This window comes from Neolamprologus brichardi, chromosome 4 (assembly GCF_056152115.1).
Source record: "Neolamprologus brichardi isolate AB-2024 chromosome 4, ASM5615211v1, whole genome shotgun sequence".
Taxonomy (NCBI): Eukaryota; Metazoa; Chordata; class Actinopteri; order Cichliformes; family Cichlidae; genus Neolamprologus; species Neolamprologus brichardi.
Genome location: NC_142107.1, coordinates 11,718,124 through 11,740,847, shown reverse-complemented (window position 1 = coordinate 11,740,847; position 22,724 = coordinate 11,718,124). Strand labels below are relative to the sequence as shown.

Genomic DNA, 22,724 nt, shown 5'->3' with positions numbered 1-22,724 from the left:
CAAACATCTAACGCATAAAGAAGCTGTGTGCACTTTTATACAAAGTCATTAACAGGTTTGCACACAGTTGGCAGCAGTTATGTAGGTTTGTATGTAGAATACAACCAGTTTACTTAAATCTGTTTAGTTTTTCTGTTTTCTAAGCAAAACATCACATTAAACTATGATGCTATGATAGAGTAAAAACAAATGAACAATGAATACCGTTCAGTCAGAAGGTTAGGTGGGGTTTATTATTATTTTTTAATACACACTAGTGTAATCAATAACATTGAAGTTGTTTATTTTCATTAATTTAACACCCACCAAGAAATAGAACATTTCACAAGTGTGAAAGAGGCTAAACGGTGCAATTTTACAAACATTAGTGAAGAGACTTGGAGTTAATTTATTTGCAGCAAAATACTCAAGCGTGTGAGTCATCTATGTCAGTACAGATGCTGAGTACCCAGACTTAATAGCACCTTAAGTATATTAACATTCATATGGAAATCTGGGTTAATGTAGAAGGTGGATTTCTGGGACAAGATTTTTATTTTTCATTTTTTTGTGAATGCTAATAAATCTAAAAGTCAAAATCTTCTTCACATGATGGCTGATGGTTTTGGGATCACATTTCACCACTACTGAATTTTTCTCTCTCCACATGGACTGTTCATCTGCGTGCAATCAAATCTTGCTCATGCACGACTGGCTAATATAACTGAGAGTGGAAGTGGGAACCAGAAAGCTTCCAATTTCAAAGGTCTTGTTTGCATATGAATATGCACATATCTTTGTACACAGATTATGCAGAAAATAGACTTGATTCATACTTAGATTTACTTTGTATTACTGGTTAACACAGTGTGGTTAACAGGTAAAGAGGAAGAGAAAGTTCAGTAGTTGTTTTCTCTTTCTGGACAACAAGAGTTCAAGTTATCAGTCTTCTTACAAACTGCCGTGTATCCATTCCTCCATAATTTATTGAAGCTGGAAGAAGGGATGCTCTTGTGCCAGAAACTGTAACTCACCATTACACACAGAGACACACACACACACACACACACACACACACACACACACACACACACACACACACACACACACACACACTCACACACACTTTAAGTGGTGTAACATTACCGTGCTTATTCAGTTGTAATTAACTTGACACGCCAATAATTGCTGGGTAATGACATAACGGCACGAGCCCCCATCACCACACTGTAATCGCATGCCCAATGGAGCATGCAGTGTGTGTGTTTGTGTGTATGTGTATATCAGGTGTGTGCAAACACCCACACATGGCTCTGAGGTCTATACCAGACTCTACAGACATGTGTCATGGCAAAAAGCCTGCCTGCATCTCCAGCCTCGTTTTCTTTACACATCCACATCATGTCAAATCTGCATCAGTAGCATGTACAAAAAAACTAAACAAAAAAAAAAAAGACTTTGTGCCGTTACAACTTAGCCTAACACAACAAATCAACCAGAGAAAAGTGAATTTTTGTGTATTTCTTCTTCTGTATTTCTGGCCATTTATGTGCAGTAAGGTGCCATACACACAACACCAAACACACACAGACTCAAAGCCTGTAATACACGCTTACAAATTCCTACATAAATATTTCTATCAGTATTCCAGTGTAAAAAGTAACAGGTGATTTATTTGACAATGTCAGTTAGAGAACTGTGCTCATCTGATTAAAATTGTTTTTGTGTGATATCATTCTTAACAAATTATAAGGTCTGCCAACTTGGCCTGGAGATTGTGTTATGAGAATTGAATTGCGTGTTTCACCGCTAACATCACAGTGCATGTTGATTTTGTTTAAAAAAAAAACTGCTCTGAAGGAGGAAGGTGTTTTTGTGTTTGCAGCTGATAATTGTTTGCAGGTGTAAATAACTGAACACCAGAGATCCATCTTTTTCTATCTGCCTTTACCTAAATTGTTTGCTAGGACTGAATGATAATTTCTTTCCATTACATTCGAAATGTTAAGCCAGTTAAGCTTTTGGAGTGCAAATGCATCCAGCCGACTGGTAACAGGCTGTGTGCCGTGACACTGGATGATCTTCTGGGTGACAGAGCTGGAGATGGATCGGAGGCTGACCTAAAATTGGTGTCCACTTCCAACTGCATTTTCCAGGCCTGACCAGCCTGTTTCTCTTTCTGCCCACTAAGTAGCCAGTTCTAGTTCTAAAATTTGGGTACTTTTTAGTTTGTGTGTGATGTGGTTCTGTGCGTATTTGTGTGCATATTGTGAACAGCACAGTGCGGCTGTCTTCATGTGGAGACATCTGTTGCATTAACTTAATTACAGCTTACCCCCTCCTCTCTCCCACGACAAGAGGGATACACACACACACACACACACACATACATATATCACTCCCTCATATTTATATAAGAAAAATTGTCTTTTATGCTCTACAGTTAAATGAGCATTAGGACATCCTAGAAGAGAGCTATAAAGACGGACTTCTCTCCAGCTGCTTTGTTGTGGCTCCAGACTTTACCATTCCATTTTTTTGCGAACACACACACCACAGAATCTGGGACATGAAAATGCATGTTTTATGAATGAGTTCAGGGCTTTGGTGAATTTTTAAGGCCCATGTGACATTTTGAGTGCAATCCTTGAACAGATGGGCTTCCCCAAAAATACACAGATGCACGTGTGGGATATTCCTTTCAGAGTTTGCCAGCACTCTGGTCTTTAATTACTTAATTTACTGAGCTTTTGAAGTGGGTTCTGCTTTTTGTTTGTGCTGGTTTGTTTCATGTGTCCACCTGCATGGTGTTGTTATAGCACGCATTCATGTGCTGCCTCTTTCTTTTGCCTTCACAGGTGATTCCAAAAGACTACAAGACCATGACTGCCTTGGCCAAGGCCATCTCCAAGAATGTCCTCTTTGCTCACCTGGATGACAATGAGAGAAGGTACAAAATCTTTCCGTTTACCTAACATGTGATTCCAGCGACCCAGATGTGTGTTTAAGGTTTGAATGCTTGTTTTTAGGCTGATAAAATCATAAAGAGGCCATTGTTTCAGTCGGGTCTCATGCCCTTGTGGCCACTATGTGCCAGTGTTGTCAGCATCTCATTACCTAAACAGCGGAACATGGACAGATGTGGAAGAGAAAGGGGTGCTGTTATGGGTGGGTAAGGGGCAACTGGATGTGTTTCATTGTGTTGTCGGTTGCCATGGTAAGCGATGTGAGTATCCGTATCATGTTGCGTATATGGGTGGAGTTGCACAGACACAGTGCTCAGTAATCAACAATTCTCCATAGTTGTCTTAAAGAAAAAGAAAGATGCCAGTTTTCTTCTGTCTCCCCCCATTTTATTTTTTTACCATCTGCTCCTACTCAGTGTTATTTCACATTCCCCCTCTCTTCAGACGCCCTTTCACCATCCTTCCATCTGTCCCATATCTGCAGTTCATGGGCTGGGTTTGGCTCAGACAGGGGACGGGGTGTTGTGGGAAAGGGTTTCAGGTGGCCGGCGGGCAGACTCGCCAGGAGGAATAGTGTTTCATTGGCGGGGAGAATCCATTATGTCCCATGAAGAGGAAACACCGAAGCTTTCCTGTTGGCTACAGAGAGCACAGGCCAAACCCAAAACACAGTTTTTCCACTCTTTCGTCAGCTGACAATTTACCGTGCTGCCTTGGCACAGGCACACAGACCTCTGATTGCACGTCAGTGACTCTGAAGGAGCCTCTAGGCGGGCGCAACATGTGATGGAAGTGGACAGTTTGAAAAACTATGCCCATGGGTGGCTGATGTGGCAGATTAAAGTTACAACAGAAAAGAAATATCTGGCAGCAGATCATACCCATCAGGTTTTAATATACTCTTTCCATGCAAAGCAATGTAATGGCATTGTCATCAGCCCATGAAACCATGCATGATGCAGAATTTATTTGACTGGCTGTCATGTTTGCTGTCTCAATATACACAGCAAGCTTAAACCATTAATGGTGTGCACACAGGAATTTGTTGTTGTGGGATTTGTGGGTGAATAGGCAGCAGTGTCTCGGCAAGTGAAAACCTTGTTGGATTTGCTAGATTTTGCAAGGACATGGCAGTTAGCTGATTTTGTCTGCCCCTAACTTTCTATCCTAGTTGCTTTTACACTGTCCATTCCTCAATTCTGCTCTTCCTCACTCTTCACTTACAGCTAATGATGCTGGACCACTGGCTGGTGGCTTGGTCGCATTGCAGTTGCATTGCGGTTGTTGTGCCTGGAGTGCCGCTGACAGAAATGTGTTGATCTATGCCCAATGTGGTCTTGCAGCATTAATGAAACGCTGTGCAAAGCAAGCAGAAGGCCTGCACACATGACTTGGTCACTTTAGAGTACACTACAAGTTCTCATTGGTAAGGTTTGCCATAAAATCCTCAGTCATCTACCAGACGACTGTACATTCCTTTACAAACAGGCATCAAAGCATAAAATCAAGTTAAACTGAACTTCAGAGTGAAGAATACTTTTTGCTTGTTTGTGCCTTCTGTTGTTGGCATTGATGGAGTGACAGTAAAGTACATCACCCTCGCTTGATGTGCCAGAACTGCCTTGGACTGACGCAGATTAGCAGATGGAGTCCGACTACATCGCCCCCTCTCTGCCTCTCACTCTGTCTTTCTAGCTCTCCTTTCGTTCTGCAAACAGCTGTCCATTTGATTTATCAGACATTGAGCCATTCATGCACATATGGTCTAATGGGGTAGGAAAACTGGGGAAATATACAAATGCTGAAGTTATGTGTCTGTTTTTGACCTGATGGCGTATTTCTCATCATCACGATGTATCAGGTCGTGTAATATTACAGCGAGGGCTATGCATGTGAAATGTTTTTTCTTGATCTTAAGTGTTTTTTTTATTTTATTTTGTGCAATAATTTCCTTGAGACCTCCATGAAATGGAGGTGAGCGTGTGAGCGGCACAGAGTGGAGAGAAAAAAAGAGGTGCTGATAGCAGTGTGTGTGTGTGTGTGTGTGTGTGTGTGTGTGTGTCAAGGAAACAACTTGTGTGATTAGTCACTCAGCAGTTATGTAAGCCGAACACCACACAATTTGTTCCCCCATTAGCACTATATTATGCTATCATCCCCTTCAGTAATGAGTAAAACCAAAAACAATGAAGCCCTCTTTGTTTTTCGCTGCTCTCTCCAGTGCTCTCTTTTTCCCTCTCATCGCTTTTTTTGTGGCCAATTTTCCCCTTGTTGTCTTGTCCTCCTTCATCCTGTCTCTCATCCATTATCTGTCTCATATAACTTTCTAGAAATTCAGTGAGACTGTGCTGAGCCCTGTGAGCACGTCACTTTTAATAAGCTTAGTAACAGACACTTGTAGACAGGGCTGTTTTATGCCTTATACTTTTTATTCCCTTGTTTCCTTTTAAAATGATTGTCTCTATAGCAGTTAAGCACACATATGGTGCTTTAAAAAAAGTCTTTTCCATTTCATTTTACAGACTGTAGCCAGAAACAGTGAAAAATATGTTTTGTGTATGCTGTATGCATTAAAACATTAGACATTTCTGTTTAGTTAATGATCATATATCATGCCACTTTCTGACTTTTCTCAGATTATATATATATTACTGAATAGACTAAAAACTTATGTCTGCATATGCACACCGATTAAGATAAAGGTTATCTGATTGTATTAGATTTATAAGCATCATGCGTTTTCATTTTTTTTTCTCCACCAGTGAAGCTAGTCTATTTGTTTATTGCTGGGGCTGAGATGGGTCTGTATAATTACAGGAATGAGCCACACAGGAGGACAATGATGCAGGAGGGCATCTTGGGACAAGAAAAATATTACTTAAACTGAAACGGAGCCAGGTTGTGGTCAGCATTCTGGTTATATTTTTGTAAATGTCTGCTTCCTCAGCTTTCATTCCAAGCTTTTTAAAGATGTCACGGTAATGCGTGTTTGTGTGTCTGCTGTTCAGGGGTATTCACGAAGAATGGCAAGAGAAAAGATATTTGTCTTGTCTCTTTTCAGCTTGTCTGGCAGAAGGACCAATGAGACATCCATCCATAATTCAAACAAATTTCTTCTCCTCCTACAGAATTTAATCAAACTTGCACAAAGTGATTACCTAATGGGTGCTTAGTCAAAGCTGTGCTCAAAGTTAAGATCACATTTGTTGTTTTCCAGGCAATAACCTGTGAATTATGACAGATGTCATGAGCCAGATGAGCTACTACGTCACTGACATTCTGGTTTTAAAATTGCCGAAGTGCAGAGCTCCCCGACCACATGTAAAGGGAGAAAAGGAAATACTGGAGCATTAAAGGGGAAGAGACATGTCATTGGCTCTATTTGACTTACTGCTCTACAATCATGAGATAGCTTTTTTGGGGGGACTTTGCATGATTCACAGTGCATAATAATCCTTATTTTTACTGTACAGAGTCTTGATCCTCCTCTGTCTGAAACAACCTGTTGTAGCTCCTAAATGCCATACTCCCATTCTTCTGATTGGCTGCCACTCTCAAACCAAAGATTTGAACAGTATGTGCACAAGACTGCTGTCTTCATGGAGCTGACCATATTAAAGATATTCCCCTCTTTGACAGCGTAAAGAAAATCATTATTATCACCATTTAAAAAAGTAGTCAGAAACTAAAGGTTTAGAGGGAAGTTTGAGCTTCTGGCTTAAAGGGAATTAGTTATACATTGTTTGACCTCATTATTTGAAACTTTAGCCATGTTTAATATGATCATCTAACTGTATAATACAGTAGATCCACTTTAAACCAAAACAACTGAATTTAGTATGAATACGTTATTTTAGATTAAATATGTGTAATTCTTTAAATAAACTACACAGAAAGTTGGAAAATGGTACCAGGGTTAGGCAAAGACACACACACGTGCATAACCCGGCTCACAAACTCCACCATCACTGCAAAAATTGACAGGCTTTACATCATTATGAGAAACATACACAGACACATGGACATTCACACACACGTGTTACAAGTGCATTCTCCAGCATGCATGTGAGAATGTTTTTCCAGTGTGTCTGCTCCAGCTGGGAGCATGGACTCTTTGATTAACACACCATTCCATATGTCAGCCTTCATGACCTCAAAGTTTTTGAGCTGCACCAGCCATGTGTTTGTGCGGTGCATGCAGTCCATCTTTCCTCAGATGCCTGGAAAAGGAGCCATAACAGGTTTTGCGGCCTCACAGATTTCAACACACAAAAACATTTCTGTGTTATTAAATAGGGGATTTAAAGAGAAATACACACTTTTCTTGCATTTTCATCATTGAAATTTTATGTTTATGCTCATCTTCTAAGGGGTCTAAGTTCTGTTTAAAAGTCAGGGAACAGTTTTGAAGATACTTCTGCTTCTTTAAATTTCGCCTTAATAATAGCATGCACTTGAGCTGCCTGGACTCAGAAAACTGCATAACCTGAAAATGTGTGTTTTCACAGCCTGATTTGAGAGTGTTTCAAAGGGCTTATTGTCATGTCAAGGGTGCTTTGCTTTCGCTTTCCTGAAGTGCCCCATGCGTCTGAGGCCATGTGACTATAGAGGAAAGTCCACGCTGGCAAATCACAGGTCACTCGTGCAGTTATCCAACTCCTGAAGATCCCAGAAACACTCCTCGATTTGAATTGTTTTGCAGTGTTTCACACTTTCCTTCATGTTTGTCTTCTTACATTTATCCTTTTTGTTAATTCCAGAAATCTCAAAACTGGATTCATCAATACACACTGCCTTTTTCCCCTCCTAAGAAGAGGTTTCCACACTGCTACTAATTCTTGAAAGGTTTATCACCCAAGTGTCATATAGGCAACCTTAACTTATTTTGTAATTTTAGCTTGAAAATTACAAAACAATTCTCATCTTTCAAGAACTATTTGAATTTTCTCCCTCGCCCAAAATGATTGAGGGGTAAAATAATGTGAAGCACACATGGTAAAATGTAGGCGCAGCTGATTTGTCTGTCTGTGTTCACACAGCAGCGCCCTGTGAATGCTTTGTGCTACCGTGAAACACTGAAAATCCCCATGAAGCTCGCTTTCTCTTCTTACTAAAACTGTTTGATTTTTGTCTCTAGTACAAAAAGGAGTAAAGGAGTTACAGTTATTTAAAGAGCACTTGTAAAATAAGCCCGCTGCTGGGCCGATTGATGGGTAGTAGTACCAGTAGTTAAAATAAGTTCAAACTTTATTTTTTAAGATTTTATGATCTTATGATTTTATTTTATAAATTCTGTGTTTGGTGTGTGGTAACATCTACAAGTGTCTCAGCACTAGCAGAAACTTTGTCTTTCTTCATCTTACTTTTTTTTTCTTTTGTATTGTTGTGCATATATAAAATTTGAATGTTATATATATTTATTTCTTGTCTAAATAAATGTAACACTAGTCTAATTCTGAGCAACACCTTTTTTGTGTAAAATAACAGCATAGGTCTTATAGCATGGCTCCCGCTATCAAAATGCAGCTTTTTGCTGGAAACATCTTAATTTAGCTTTGTACTCTGCTTTAACCCACTGAAATTTTATGAGCAGTGTTTGGGAGCACCGAGAGACCAATTCTAAATGAGTGCCACCTTTGAGGAGTGGATCCAAGCCACCTGAGGGTAATGAACTAACGCTGCTATGACAGATTTCTTTTTAATGCAGTGTCAGAATGTTGACCCTGTACATATAGCATTCATGTGAAACACCTGTCTGAATGAAGTACAAAGTCAGGAATGCTTTGTTACTGATAAAAACTGAGTATCTTCTATGTGCTTATCTCTTTGACCTTGGCTGGTCTCTAAAGTAATGTCTAAACCTCTAACACGTTGCTGCCAGCTAGCTCACGGTCAGACCCCTCTATTTGCTACCCATTAGGTACCATAATGACCTCATTATGGTACGTCCCTATAAACGGACATGTGGTTACACAAGATAAGCAAGGAACAGGTGTATGTTTTCACATTATAGTCAGTCACACCAGGCCATGTCAGTGCTGGAGCTGTATTGAGTGAAACTATCATTTTATCTTACTATCTACGTCTGATTATTGTGTTTTGGTTTCAGCTAATTTACAGCACTCAGATTAGAATATTTTTCAGATTACATGTTTAAATAGGAAAATATCAGGTTTGATAAGAGAATCAGGTCATACTTTCTTTTGCACCAATTTGGATATGGTCTCAGCCACTCAAGATTACACCGCTTGTATATGCATGTGCCAGTACAGTGTGCATGTAAATATAGCCTGTTTATCCAGGTGTGCCCTCATTTGCCAGCCTATCTTCCCAACACTTCCTCCAGCTAAATGCCCATTGTGAGGCAGTCTTTTAATATAGTAAATCAAAGCACTGTTGGCTATTTAAACAAGTTTTTCTTATCACACTTCCTCCTGAAGAGATGTTAGTTGAAATTAGCTTTTTGATAGCAATGAGCCATTTATCTGTTAATGTTGGCCCGTTTTTTTTTCAGGGTTTGTTTTTTTTCTGCACACCTGGTTAAACGACCTTGATGACCTCCCGCTTTCCTGTGTATAAGAACAACAATTAAGAGAAATCACATTAATTCTCAGGAGCGCCTTTTATATTTCCCTTTACACAAACAAAACACACACAAATAGACTCATCAGGTTGTCTACTCCTGCCCACCTCCATTAGTGCAATGCCCTCATACCACAAAATGCTCTCACGGGGACAGTGCACATAGTAGAAACCACGCTCTCTTACTATCCACATAAATAGTCTGGCAGGCATGAGGAAACCCTGTTTATCCCATTTCTTTAGCTGACTTGGCACGGTTTGTAGTATTTTAAAATAACATTGCCATCTGCTAACAGGAGTTGTTAAATCTTCTCAGGTCAGGACCTGAATGTAATTCAAGCAAAAGCTGCTCTTTATCTCTGATAAGTAGAGAACCAGAAACTGAAAAAAAACCCTCAAAATGATACTCCAGAACTAAAACTGGTTTACTTCTAACCACAAGAAGCACAACATGCAAGACAACAAAACAACAGCAGTTAAAATTTAAGGTTACAATGGGGGGAGAGCAGGGTTGTAAAGAGGTGGTGCTTACCTCATGCTGCCTGCTTTAATCCTCAAATTAACAAGTTGAGTAATGAGTTGATGAAGTGACTCATTAGATGGCCTTTGGCCCTTAAACCCTGACCTCTGCACCTTCCCAACCAGCCCCTGCTGATGGACAGGGAACATCTTTAGTCTACGGGCAGTCTTTTTCTTTGTGTGTGTGTGTGTGTGTGTGTGTGTGTGTGTGTGTGTTTATGAGAGAAAGAGAGACTCTGTGTGAAGTGAAAAAACTAACAGATAAATTAGCAAGCGACAGAAAACTTAAACATATAAACAAGAGCAGAGGGAAAGGCACTAAAAGGGCCTCAGGGAGCTCTGTCTCCTCTTGTGTTCCAGCGGAAGTTTATTTAAGGCCCGTGTGAATGGACAAAGCAACGGAGAGGATGCAAGAGGAGATAGTGTACTGTCTGACCTAATCAGATGATCATAACTGTCATCATCATATCTGATAGCTCAGCTGATCTGATGTGGAAATTGGGCTTTGTGCTACAGTGTGTTAATATCTGTTATACACGAAAGATGTTTCTAAAATTACAAAGGGTGTTTTGCTAAAATGTGACACACAATTCATCTACACAGTTCCTACATGAGCATCCACTTAGTGAAGCTGAGTATGTTGTTACCACATTGCAGCCCCTAGGGGGTGTTTTTGCCACACAGAGATAAAAGAGGTAATAACAATCATTGGGCTCATTGCGTTTTTTTCCTCGGACAGATACACTTGTTGTACTGGAAACATACAAGATGTGTGTCTGCCTATAGGCATGCACACTTGTATTAGGTGACCCCAGCGGACTTCCGGGCAGTGTAGGGTAAACAGGATGTAGAATAAAGGGCTAAGTGGATGACTGTGTGGGAGTCTTCTCACACCCAAATCTCTTTTTCTCAAGATTTTAGGACTATTGAGGAAGTATCCCATTGACTTTGCGTGTCTTTTCCCATGATTGTGAGGACGCGTCTCTTTGTGTGTTCGGGTGAAGAAAAGTGAGGATGTTTGACTGTGTCTATGATTTGTATTTTATGGTGGGCAGTACACAGCATGAACAAATTAGCAGGTTTGTGTTGTGTGCTTTTTAGTCTGTTTGTTTGAATGTGTTTGTATTTCCTGTCTTGTTGGTCCCCTCATTGACACTCTGTGTGTCTTTATGCTTGTTTTCCCTAAGAGCCTGGTGGTCTTCCGTTTCCCCCTCCTTTTCAGAATTCACTACTTTCTCTGTCTTTACTTTTTTCTCTTCCTGTTTTGCTCCCTTTCTCAGTCATGCAGGCTCATTCGCATCTTCTTCTACACTCACATCCACTCCCTCCCCCACATTCATGTGTAGTCTTCTATCTGTCCCCTGCATGGCTTTGTGCTGCTGCCACAATACCAGGGGCCAGGCGATGAGGTCACTCACCACAGGAGACCTGCAGGCCTGACTGAACCCCAACCATCCCCACCACCATCCAACCCTTAGCGAACTAGCAGGCTAGTCTCACCTCCCCCAGCATATCACATCTTTGCTTCAGCTGAGGCAACTTCACCTTTACGCCCATACAAATAACAGTGCACACACTAAAACATATCGTTCGTAGGAAGTCCATATCAGCCAGGCTTTTTGTTTGCATGCTAGCGCAGATAAACATCCAGCTATGCACGTCAGAAAGTGCACACATGCATGCACAAACACAGTTAAACACAGTCATCCGCACAGAAAGCTGGAAACTTCTGTCCTCTCTCATACTCTCTCTGTCTCCCCAACCTTTCCCTTGCTGCCTCTTCCAACCCGGCATCTCTCTCCGTCCTTCACTTCATCCAATTCTCATCAAATTCTTCATAAAGTAGTGAGTAATAGAGTAGAAAGCTATGTTCCCTCCAAGATGTACCCCAGAGTCTGTGCAAGACTGTTTTCCAACTCGCATAATTCTTCTCTGCCCTTTCATCTGCTTATAACATCGCTGTGAGGATGTTTGTATGATTATGTCTTTTGTGTGTTTGCAGGTGTGTGGAGTTTTTGTGTGCATGTACGTAATGATTAAAAAAAAAAAAAATTGGTCTGTGCATTTGTGTTTCTTTTCATGCATGAATGCATACTGCATATTCATGTTTGTGCTGGAGTAAAGTAAAACAGTTATATTTTGGACCTGAGCATCAGTTACATCAAATGTCCACAGTGGAAGAAGCAAGGAGTTGTTTGCAGTGTCTCTGTACGAAATTAGGCTCATAAGTGGTGAAGAGGACCAAAGACGTTGGCACTTTTAGGCCTCTGTGTGCATACCGTAATGATTAACAGTACCTAAGGTCATTTATTATTGTGCACAGTGTCAGGTTTCATTTCATGTGAACACATTCGTAGGGTAAAAGTGGGCTTGTGGATGTCACTGTAGCAAGTGCTTGCCCCTGCTGTGTGGACATGATGTTCCTGCAACCCTTCAGTGCCTTTATAGCTCAGCCATTCCCAAAATACTGCCCACACACTGACCACCACATTGTGACAGAGCAGCCCAGCGCCTTACAGAAGAGGCTCAGTTGGCCCATGGCCTCCTATTGTATACATCCCGTCTGCTTTGTCTATGCTAGTGCGATAGATTCCAGTGCACAGGAACAGACAACAGTCTTGTTATAGTGTGTTAATTCTCCCATGACCTCTTCATTGGTTTGATGGTGTCACTCTCTTTGAGATTTATTTAGACTAGATGCACTTGGCCCATTTGCATGCTTGATAAGCTACAGTATGGGACATCTCATAGAGGTTGTTTAGCATAATTTAAGCCACAGTACAGTGGTTTATCTTTTTAGGAAATATTTTCCTCTAATGATTTAAGATCAAAGAACAGAGCTATCAAGTGGGTTGTCGTGCTTGCTCAGTTAAATGTCTTAAAATGTATTTTTTTTGTACACAATGAGTACTTGAAAAGATCTGTTGCATGTCATCAATTTACAGCTTGCAAGACTGTATCTTGTATAGCAGTGTAAGGGCAGAAATGAAGACAAATCTGTATGTGCAGTCCTGTAAAAAAGTACGACCCATGATTCAGTAGCTTTTAGAACTACCTTTAGCAGTAGTAACTTGATGCAACTGTTTTCTGTATGACTTTTTCAGTCTCTTACATTATTTTTGCCCACTCTTCTTTACAACATTGCCTCAATTCATTGAGGTTTGTGGGCATTCGTTGCTCATGCAGAGCTCTCTTGCTACCGCATTTCAGTCCAGATGAGGTTTGAACTTTTAACTGTGCCATTTCAACATCATGATTTTTTCTTTTTTTTAGCCAAAATTATGTGATATCCTGTTGCATCACCCAATTTTGGCTTTAGCTGTCATATTTGACTCTACAATACTTTGGTATACAGAAGAGTTAGTGGTCAAATCAGTGACTGCAAGGTGCTCAGGTCCTGTGGCTGCAAAACAAGCCCATATCATCACTCCTCCACCACTGTGCTTTCTGTGGTTCAAAGTGTTTGTATTGATATGCTGTGTTTGGTTTTTGCCAAACCTGATGCTGTGTATTATAATCGGGTATCTCAATTTTGGTCTTGTCTGTCCAAAGGACATTGTTCCAGAAGTTTTACAGCTTTACAAACACAAGCTCTGCTGCAATGTTCTTTTTAGAGAGAGGAGGCTTTCTCTTGGAGATCCTCCAAACAGGCCATACTTGTTCAGTCTCTCTCTAATTGTACTGAGGCCTGTAGAGTCTGAGATGAGGCTCTTGGGATTTTTGCAGTTTCTCTTAGCTTTGCACGGTCTGACTTTTTACTGGGACGTCCACTCCTGGGAAGATTATGGTGCACACCTGAATGCTCCAGCGCAGCAAACTGCCAAAATGTCTGCTTTTATAGAGGTGCTCACATTTGCTGATGAACAGTTAATGACGTGCATTTGATTAACAGCATCTGGCTGCTACTTACCATGTTTATTCCCATGGAAGCAGTAACAGTGTACTTACAGCTTTGCATAGAGTTTAAAAACTTTCTTTTTCACATGATTTTATTTGAGAGAGAGGAATAGAAGGAGAAAAACAGAGAGTATATCCGTTCTTAATACAGGAAAAAACTGATAATAAAAATTGAGAATGGTTCATACAATTTCCTGTCAATTTTCAGGACAGAATCCTAAACTGACCAATGTATTTATTTTTTAAATTGTTGATGTCAGCATCTACTCTCTCTCACTTTTGGGTTCCTTTAGTGTTGATAAATTCTAGGTTGAAAGAACATTTTGTACCTACTCCCTTGAATTTGGTGTTTTGATAGCCAGAATGCTTCAAGCCAGAAAAGTTGGAATATTAATTTAGGGCATCAAGTAGAGTGCAGAAGAAACCCAATTTCAGCTGCTCCCGTATTCACAAGGGGTCGCCACAGCGGGTCGCTCCACATGTTTGATTTGGCAGATTTTTACACCAGATGCTCTTCCTGCCACAAAACCAAAGGGATTTGTGTCTCCTCCCAGGATTGAAATGGGGATCTTTGCTTGGTAGGCAGATGTGTGAACCACTAAACTACAGTGCCACTACCAAGTGGAGGATATCAAGGATAATGAGTATTTCTGATTACACATGATTTCCCTATTTGGAAGGTTTAGTGAAAAAAATGTGGTTCTCGTATCGAGTGAAGTGTTCTGTTTGTTTCTGGTTAATAATTGTCTAACATTTGTGCATTCCGTAGTTTTAGCGTATTATATACAAGTTGGTAGGTAGCTGCGCTTTTTACAGCTGGAAAGGCCTTACGTCAGTCAGATGTCAGCTAGTTAATGTCTCTCCTCTGAAGCACCCAGTGCACCATGACCTCACTGCCCATTGTGAAGGTAGATAATTATAACCACACACACACTATGGTAAACACCACAGTCCTTCAGTCCTTAGTAGTTCCTCCTTTACTTTTTTCCTCCTAGTGATCCTACTGATCTTGCTTAGGGCCCCCAGGTTGTTTTCAGAGTTTTGTCTCTACTTCATTCATGTGTTCGAGCACGTATATGTAATGTGCAATGTTGTGTAAACACCTCTCAGGTTTAAACCCCAACAAAGGACAGTTTGCATCCTGATCTGCTTCTCAAATGCTTATCTTGTTTTAGCTCTTGTCTTCTGCAAGGTGGGAGGGACAGAGGAAGGGGAGTGTGAAGGAGAGTGGAAAGGAAAAGACATGCCCGCAGGACAGCGGTGAGCCTTTTGATGTTAGGCAACATGTCAAGATTACATGTGCATGCGTGTATGTGTGTGAGTATTAGAGAAATGGCTCTTGGCTTCTCTGCAAAATGTATAGGGTTATTTTAGCTTTACACTGTATTATTTGTGTGCATTCAGTATAATTACTTGTGTCTGTGCACGCTGGGAGAGGAAAAGAGTACGGCTCACTCTCTCTCTTTCACTCATTCCAGTGACATTTACCCTGTAGACACATCAGAGAGGCAGAGGCTTAGTCCTGTCAGCACCTGATTCAGCCTGACCCTTTTTTCTCTTCAAGTGGAGGAAGAGCTCGCTTTTTCCTGCCCTGTGGCGATGAACAGAGAAAGGGGGCATTAGGCAGGTGTGAAAATCCAGTACTGAAAATGTGAATTGCACTGACAGGATGATGAAACTTAGTTAAAATAAGCAGGGGAGAAAATAAGTTTTAATACAGTGTAGCAGGAGCTCAGTAGCCTAATTAGTATACTGAGAAAATGCAGGAAGGAAAAGAGAGAAAGGGCGAGGCAGCAGGGTTGGACAAGTTTGTGATGTTTTTAGGCTGACATCATGACTGCATCAGCAGGTGGTATGTGTTGGCTCATCAGGTATGCCTGCAAGACAGCCTGTCACATTTACACAGTACAATACACACAGTGGGCCATTAAGAGTTTGCCAGGAATTCTCTTCCAGTGCCACCAGAAAGCCAGCAATATAGTCAGAAATTTAATCAAATGCTAAGTTTTAATCAATTTTTTTAATCCAGCTCAGATTTGGAAAACAAGATGCAGTAAAGAAGGAGAAAAAGCATTTGATATAGGACTGCTACTTTCCCCTGGAAATCATTCAGCGTTTTCCTGTAATAAAAAAAAAAAAAGTTACAATTATAAACTTTTTGAAGTTTGGGGCATAAATTAACGTTGAAGAAACAGCCAAAGTTATACATCCTATTTTCTCCTCACATCTTCCCATCAACTTCTTACTCTTTCTCCTAAGTCTGGTTCTTTCTTCCTCTGCCATGAAACACTGGCTCTCACCTTCCTGATGACAACCCGAGTGTGTATACCTTTGCTCTGTACATGCTGGGAGAGAGAGCGTTTGAAGCAGCAGTAATGGAGGGGAAATGAGATTGCTCTACTTTTACACAATTATCACTCGTAGCTCTTAAGACCTTTGGAAATTCTCATTAAATAGGGTTTGTAAGCATGTATATGCGTATATGTTAGCATGTTTATTTAAAAACAAGTGTGTTAACAAGGTGTTGATTAAGCTTGGTCTGGTAGAAGTCCCAAGTTGTCTGGTACTCTCAATGCTTCTCAAAACTCATAAAAAAACTTGACTCTGTGGTTTCTCTCGCTTAACCATCACATCGCTGTGCAAGAAGAAATAAGGTGAGAGGAAATAACTGGTGCTATTGTAGGTCCCAGGCATGTGAGAAGGTGATAAGGGCATATTGGTCCATCTGAAATGGACATCCACAGTCTGGCAGGGTTTAAGGCGCCAGTTACAGTTCAGTTAAACCTGATATTTTATCCGACTGACTCAATTAAGTTCAAAGGTTTAAGGAAAGCTACTGTGTCTGTTAGACTTTTCCTCCAGACTGGCTTTTTGTCCCTGTTACCATAGTAACATGGGCTCTTACTTATTTGTTCCTTTTGTCATTTTTTTGTCAGTTGGGAGAATGACTGCTGGAGTCTAAAGTTGTATAAGGTGGATTTTACAGTAGTTTCCTCTGCTGTATCCTCGTTCTGTAACTGGACTAATGCACAACTTCTGTTATACAAATGTAGTTTTCAATGGATTGGCTCCAAAGCATGAGCAGTGCAGGTGCATGATGGCACTTTGTATATCACATCTTTGTCAAACACTCTGTGTAGTTTGCTCACTAGCCGAGTATGTTTTTGACAGTTCAGAATCAGAAAAGTTTTGCTCTTATAAAGTAACATTGATGTTCAGTTTGTACTTCACCTACACTGTCAATAAATGTCAAATTGTGTAACATGTCTGAAAGTAAAAAGTAAACACAACTAATTTAAATCATGTTGCCTTACCATGGCATTTGAGTACATTTAAATTCACATAAATTGGATTTAGGAGCCTAAATACATGCTTAGACTTTAACAGTCTGTCTTCAACCCCTTCTTTTTTTCTCTGAGGTGGTCCAATCAGTGCAGGGTGCATAAATGACAGTTTCCTTCATCAGCATTTCAGTAAAAGTCTGCAGGTCAACCAGATCACCAGCATAAATGCACTGGCCCTTAGGTGGTTAGATTCTCTAGTGTGTACATACTGGGACACGTTTAAGTTTTTAAGCAACAGGATGCATTCACGTTTACACCCCTTGTAAACCTGTGGAGCCAGGTGTGTGAGTTTAACACAGTGGACTCCCTCGCCTCTGTTGGTTTCCACTATTTAAATTGCATGCTATCTGAGTCTTCAAACCATGTGAATGTGAGACTGCACCAGATCTTTAAAATAAAAATATTAGTCTGTTAAATTGTATGGAGAAATTTTAAACGTTCTATTTTTTCAGTAGTCTAATATTTTTCAGATCTGGAGTTTTAGAGAGCTGTACCAAATCCAAAGTCTAGTTGACTGTTAGAAAAAATGAAGGTTTTCTCTCACCTGTCATCTGCCTTTGGCATCCTCCTCTCCCACATTGTTGACCATCCCTAAGTGCTCATTGCCACTAGCCATGACCTGTTATGTCCATGCATGAATGGCTGGGACCACCTCTGTGCTGTGCTGCAAGGTTTCTGTGTGTACTCAGTTCCAATCATCCCAGTAGGTGTAAAATGTTGAAAAATAATTGTTAAAATTGCAGTGGAAATGTTCAACATTGCATATCATTTTATGTTTAAGTATTATAGCTTTAAATTTAATGTACACTTACATACTATACTACTTATAGTGTAACGTTTATACTATAAATAGTATAAAATCTTTGAGTATGTTTAGCCTGCTCTTGTACTGCCATTCATTACACTTTTGATTTGGTTGGAGGGGATATCTGTGGTTTGTTTTGATCAAATAAGACACAGTTTCCTTAGGAGTCTCAAGGCCAGTGTGAAGAAATTGGTAGCAGCTGGCATGACCGGGTTCTTCCACTTGCTGGTGGTGCTTCGTGATGAATAAGGGAGCGTGCTTGGAGCTTTTATGTCATAAATATTCTCCTTGAATGCTTCATTGCTTTATGATTAATCCTTCCTCATCTCTTCCTTTTTTTTTTTTTTATCTCTCATTCACTCTCTCATACTGTTGCTTGTTGTCAGGGAATGTGCTTTCATGTTGATGTAATTACAGATGAACTGTACTTTTTTTAAAGAAGTAATTGTGTCAAAGGTAATGGAGCTCACTGGTTGTGAGCTCTTGTTTTAAGGCGAGGAACGCTGGCTGTCTGTGCCTAACATTAAATGTCACACTGCTTAGTCAGCCTCACAGAGCGGTTTTCTAGCTTATTATGGTGTTTATAAAACTTAAATTTTACATGCATATGATCATATTTGTGAATATCCTGCTTTACACATCATCTTGACTGTTGGCTGAGCTGCCAACTCAAAGCAGTTGTGTGTATTATTCTAAGCAACCTTCCCCTTAGTGGCTTAATTTCTGTTGACTAGTATCTACACAGCATACATTCTTTACTTTACTTTACTTTGTTGTCCCTGAAGAAGAAATTTGTTCTGGATGCCAAATTGCAGACAGTACAGCCATATAACCTGAATAATGATGTTGGCATTGTCTCTGGTGCATCTCACTGCTTTCACTTGCATCTTAGTGGCTGTAACATGTCTTACCATAGGAAGTCATTTTTTAACTTTCATTGCCAGTGTACATTTGGTGTGACTCCAGATCATTGCTTATATAATGGAAATGATTAGACCCGCAAAACAAAGACTATTGTTCTGGTTTGCCAGAGTCAGCAGTCTGAATTACTATCAACTGTGGCAGTGGAAATTAATCCTTCAAGCACTTACGGCATGAACGCTGCAACAGCCAAACCAGTGGCACATTGCTGCCAAGCTGAGATGCAACTTGGAGCAGGGAAGTTCCCGTATGTGGTGGTGTTGTTGATTATTTCAGATATTGCAAAACCTCTCCTACCCAGACAAAGAGCATACTGGATGGGCACCCCATTAAGGACTTGTGTAACTCAACATTCTGCGGCCCATTAAGAAACACAAAGACGTGGCGGCATGCCGTGCCCCTAAAGAGGCCTTTGGTGTTAATGGTATAATGGCAGCGCTGTGTGTTGATGTAGTAATGTAAAGATAAGATGTCTGCTGCTGAACAAATAAACATTTGGGCTGTAGAAGAGATTAAAAAGGAGGGAAGAGGAGAGCGAAGAGGGAGTCTGTCATTGTCAACCTGTAAGAACAACAAGCAGTCCAGCTACAACAAGGAGCGCTTAATTTTATTTTATTAATGACTGAATCCCTCCAAGCTAACCACATTTTTATGGGTGTTTGAGAACAATAATAGGCTGTTGCTGAACTTTTGAGGGCATGTCTGATGGTGAAGGAGCGTAAAACCTTTTCCTGTCACAACTGCATGTACAGTACACAGTACATGCATGAATTCACATGCTCAATGTGCGTACATGTTGCAACCTTTCACATTCAGCGCAACACAGCTTAATGCAGGCTGTTAGATAAAAGTGCTGATCTGTTGGCCTTAGCGGTCCCTGCTTTGAACTTGAACTGCTGCTTTATTTTTATGCTCACATTATTCCACAGGTGTCATCTCCACCTGCTTCTGGCACTACAAACAGACACATATGGGCAATGTGCCGTCCATGTGATGTCAGCTGCACATGATTTGTGTGTGTGTTTGGACATATGGTAAAAATTCAGATGAGATCAAACTAATGTGACAGTGTTACCAGCGTAATTAACATCTGGGTTTTTACATGAATGAAATCTTTGGTCTGTTTTAACACTGTACACATGGACGAGTGAATGATTATCCATGTGTGTGTGTGTTTTAAGGAAGAATCTCCACATAGCTCAACCATGACAGAAGCTTTGTCTCCCTCCATTGGGTGGAGGTGAGTTTCCTAGGCCCGTCACAGTCTGCAGGGTCTCTTTCTGCTTCTTTCTCCTTCTATCTGTCTCTGTCAGAACAGCACACTCATTGTTAGTGGGGTTGCTCTGCCTTTTCATAAGGTCAGAGGGGCTACAGGTAGCGGAAAGGACAAGATTAATCACTTCATTTGAGACACGCAGAGAGGGGGTGATAGACCGAGAGATGGGGAAATGGGTGGGGCAGCAAGAGAATTACAAGGAAGAAAGGGGTAACTGAGGTGGGAGAAAAACCGAGCAGGAACCGACATGGACGAAGAAAGGGAAAGAGAGACGGGTAGAGACAAGGGGAAGTAATTACCTCCATATGCATCTTTGTTGTGCTCACTGATGTATGTACTGAGTGGATGGAGAGAGGCGGTCAAGTGTAATTAGGTAAACTCAAGTTTGCTGCCTTTGATCCTCTTGCTGTGGCAGTGTGGGCCAGTCTTGCCCATCCTCCTTAGCAGTGCCCCGTGTGATCAACAACGCATCACCACCACCACAGCTGAATGTAACCATGATGCCACTTATGTCTACTTTATGTGCCTAGTTTTATCAAAACTTAAAAAGATCTGAGTTTTGAGTACTTCCAGCACTTTCTCCTGGTTTTCTCAATGTTTTCTCACTTAATGCCTCTAAATTGGTCTACACTGTTAAACCTGGCATTTTCCAAAGTAATTATTTTCATAAGCCACACAATATAAATTGCACATAACCTCAAACCAACTGCTCAAAAGCTCCCTGAATAAACACAGTCCACGCCAAGCACAGGTGGCCACAGATGCAAAGAGAGTTGAGGGCACTCGTGCAGATGTTGACTGACTAATCATCATCATCAAAGCGTTTGAGCGAGCGTGTCACGTCACAGTGCCAGTATGCAAGTGTTCATCAGAAAGGACTCTGTATAAATATGTTGTTGCATTGTTGTATCAATGGGCAAATTACACAACTGTGTGTCTGTGAGTGGATTGGTTGCATGTGTCATTATGGTGTATGGGGGTGTGGCATCCTTTAGTTGTGCGTGCAGACTTCAAAGAGTAAGTGTGTTATTTGAATGTGTGTTTGCTGCTTGTCCTCAAGTATGCGTGAGTCAGTGGCCAGCTGCAACGCACCGAGCCTACCTGTGGGTGAAGTTGGCCCAAATCCATCTTCTTAAGTCTGCTTTTTATTCAGTGTCACATAACAAATACCAGCCAGGTCCATTCACTTCCAAACCACTCAATAACATCCTCAGATCTCTCCTCAACACCTGTTGACCTATGTTACTTTCTTTTTTCAAAGTTTATGCAAAGCAACATTTTTTTAATGTTTGCAGTGTGCTGTAAGTTTGGCTGTGTAAGCCTTTTCATTTCCAAGTGCTACGTAGTCTTGTGCACTGTTAGGAGTGCACACTTATTCAACACCCACACATAATTTTGCGCAAACCTGTGTGTTTTCATAGGCAGTGTTCCACTCAGATGCAGACAGACTGGCTCAAGTGCACACGTTCAGTGACACACACACACACACACACACACACACACACACACACAGGCTCACACACACAAACATAACTGAGAATGGGCTCTGACTTGTTCCACATTCACTCAGCAGGTCTTGTATGTCTTTGATATGCCTGACCCTCTTTTATTGTTTTCTTTTTTCCCTATATTTCTCTATGAGAGGGGTGGTATGCAACTGATTAGATAGATAAATATACCCCGAAGGTGTAAGGCAGGCAGAGAGGAGGAGAGGAAGGATACTTAGTTTTCTCTTGTCCCGACACATCCCAGCAGTAGAGCTCTAATCTTTTGCGGCTTCATGCATTTAAACAGCCTGATTAGCAACAGTCTAACAGGCGCTTTCCCTGGTGGGCTGAAACAGAAATTAAGTGCTTAGACACAGCCATCACTTTGTTTGTTTTCTCAGTGCCTCTAAAGGAAGATACACTCTGAGATATGGGCTTTGATCATGGGCTGAAACAAAACAGTCATTGTTAAGCCTGCGCACAGTACCGGTCCAATGTAAAGAGGCAGATGGGGCTGAAATGTTTTAATTCTTATATGTGATGATAATATTCTGATGTGTTTAGTATTTCTACTTAACAAAAATAAACACCAGTAGTAACAGAGTAGTAACAATGGCAATGAACAATTTCAGAAATGGAGAGTGAAAAAAGTACAATATTGTAGACTGATGATAAAATAAACTGTGGTCGGTTTGTTGGACTAAACTGTGTTATAACAGGCATAAATGTGTTCTTTATGATGGCACTAAGTAGAAATAATGGGTGTGTGGCTGGATATGGATGAGGACAAAGAAATCAGTTGTGTACACATTCAGATTGATGTGTCTTGTGCAAGCTTCTCCCTCTCTCTCTGTGTGTGTGTGTTTGAGTGTGTATTGGGGTCACCCAGAGTTCCCATGCTTGTCTCTTTGGCCTTGTCTGCCTGTTGATCGAGTTTGCAAAGTGATG

At 40.8% G+C, this 22,724-nt stretch overlaps 1 protein-coding gene across 2 annotated transcripts in view; it reads left to right on the top strand.

Annotated features, from left to right (window-relative positions):
- Nucleotides 1-22,724, top strand: part of prkar1b (protein kinase, cAMP-dependent, regulatory, type I, beta) — a 66,031-nt gene that overhangs the window by 16,428 nt on the left and 26,879 nt on the right. For both annotated transcript variants that reach the window (XM_006791445.3, XM_006791446.3), the window contains one exon: nucleotides 2,838-2,929. In XM_006791445.3, coding sequence (XP_006791508.1) covers nucleotides 2,838-2,929 — 92 coding nt within the window. The remainder of the gene's footprint in view (nucleotides 1-2,837; nucleotides 2,930-22,724) is intronic.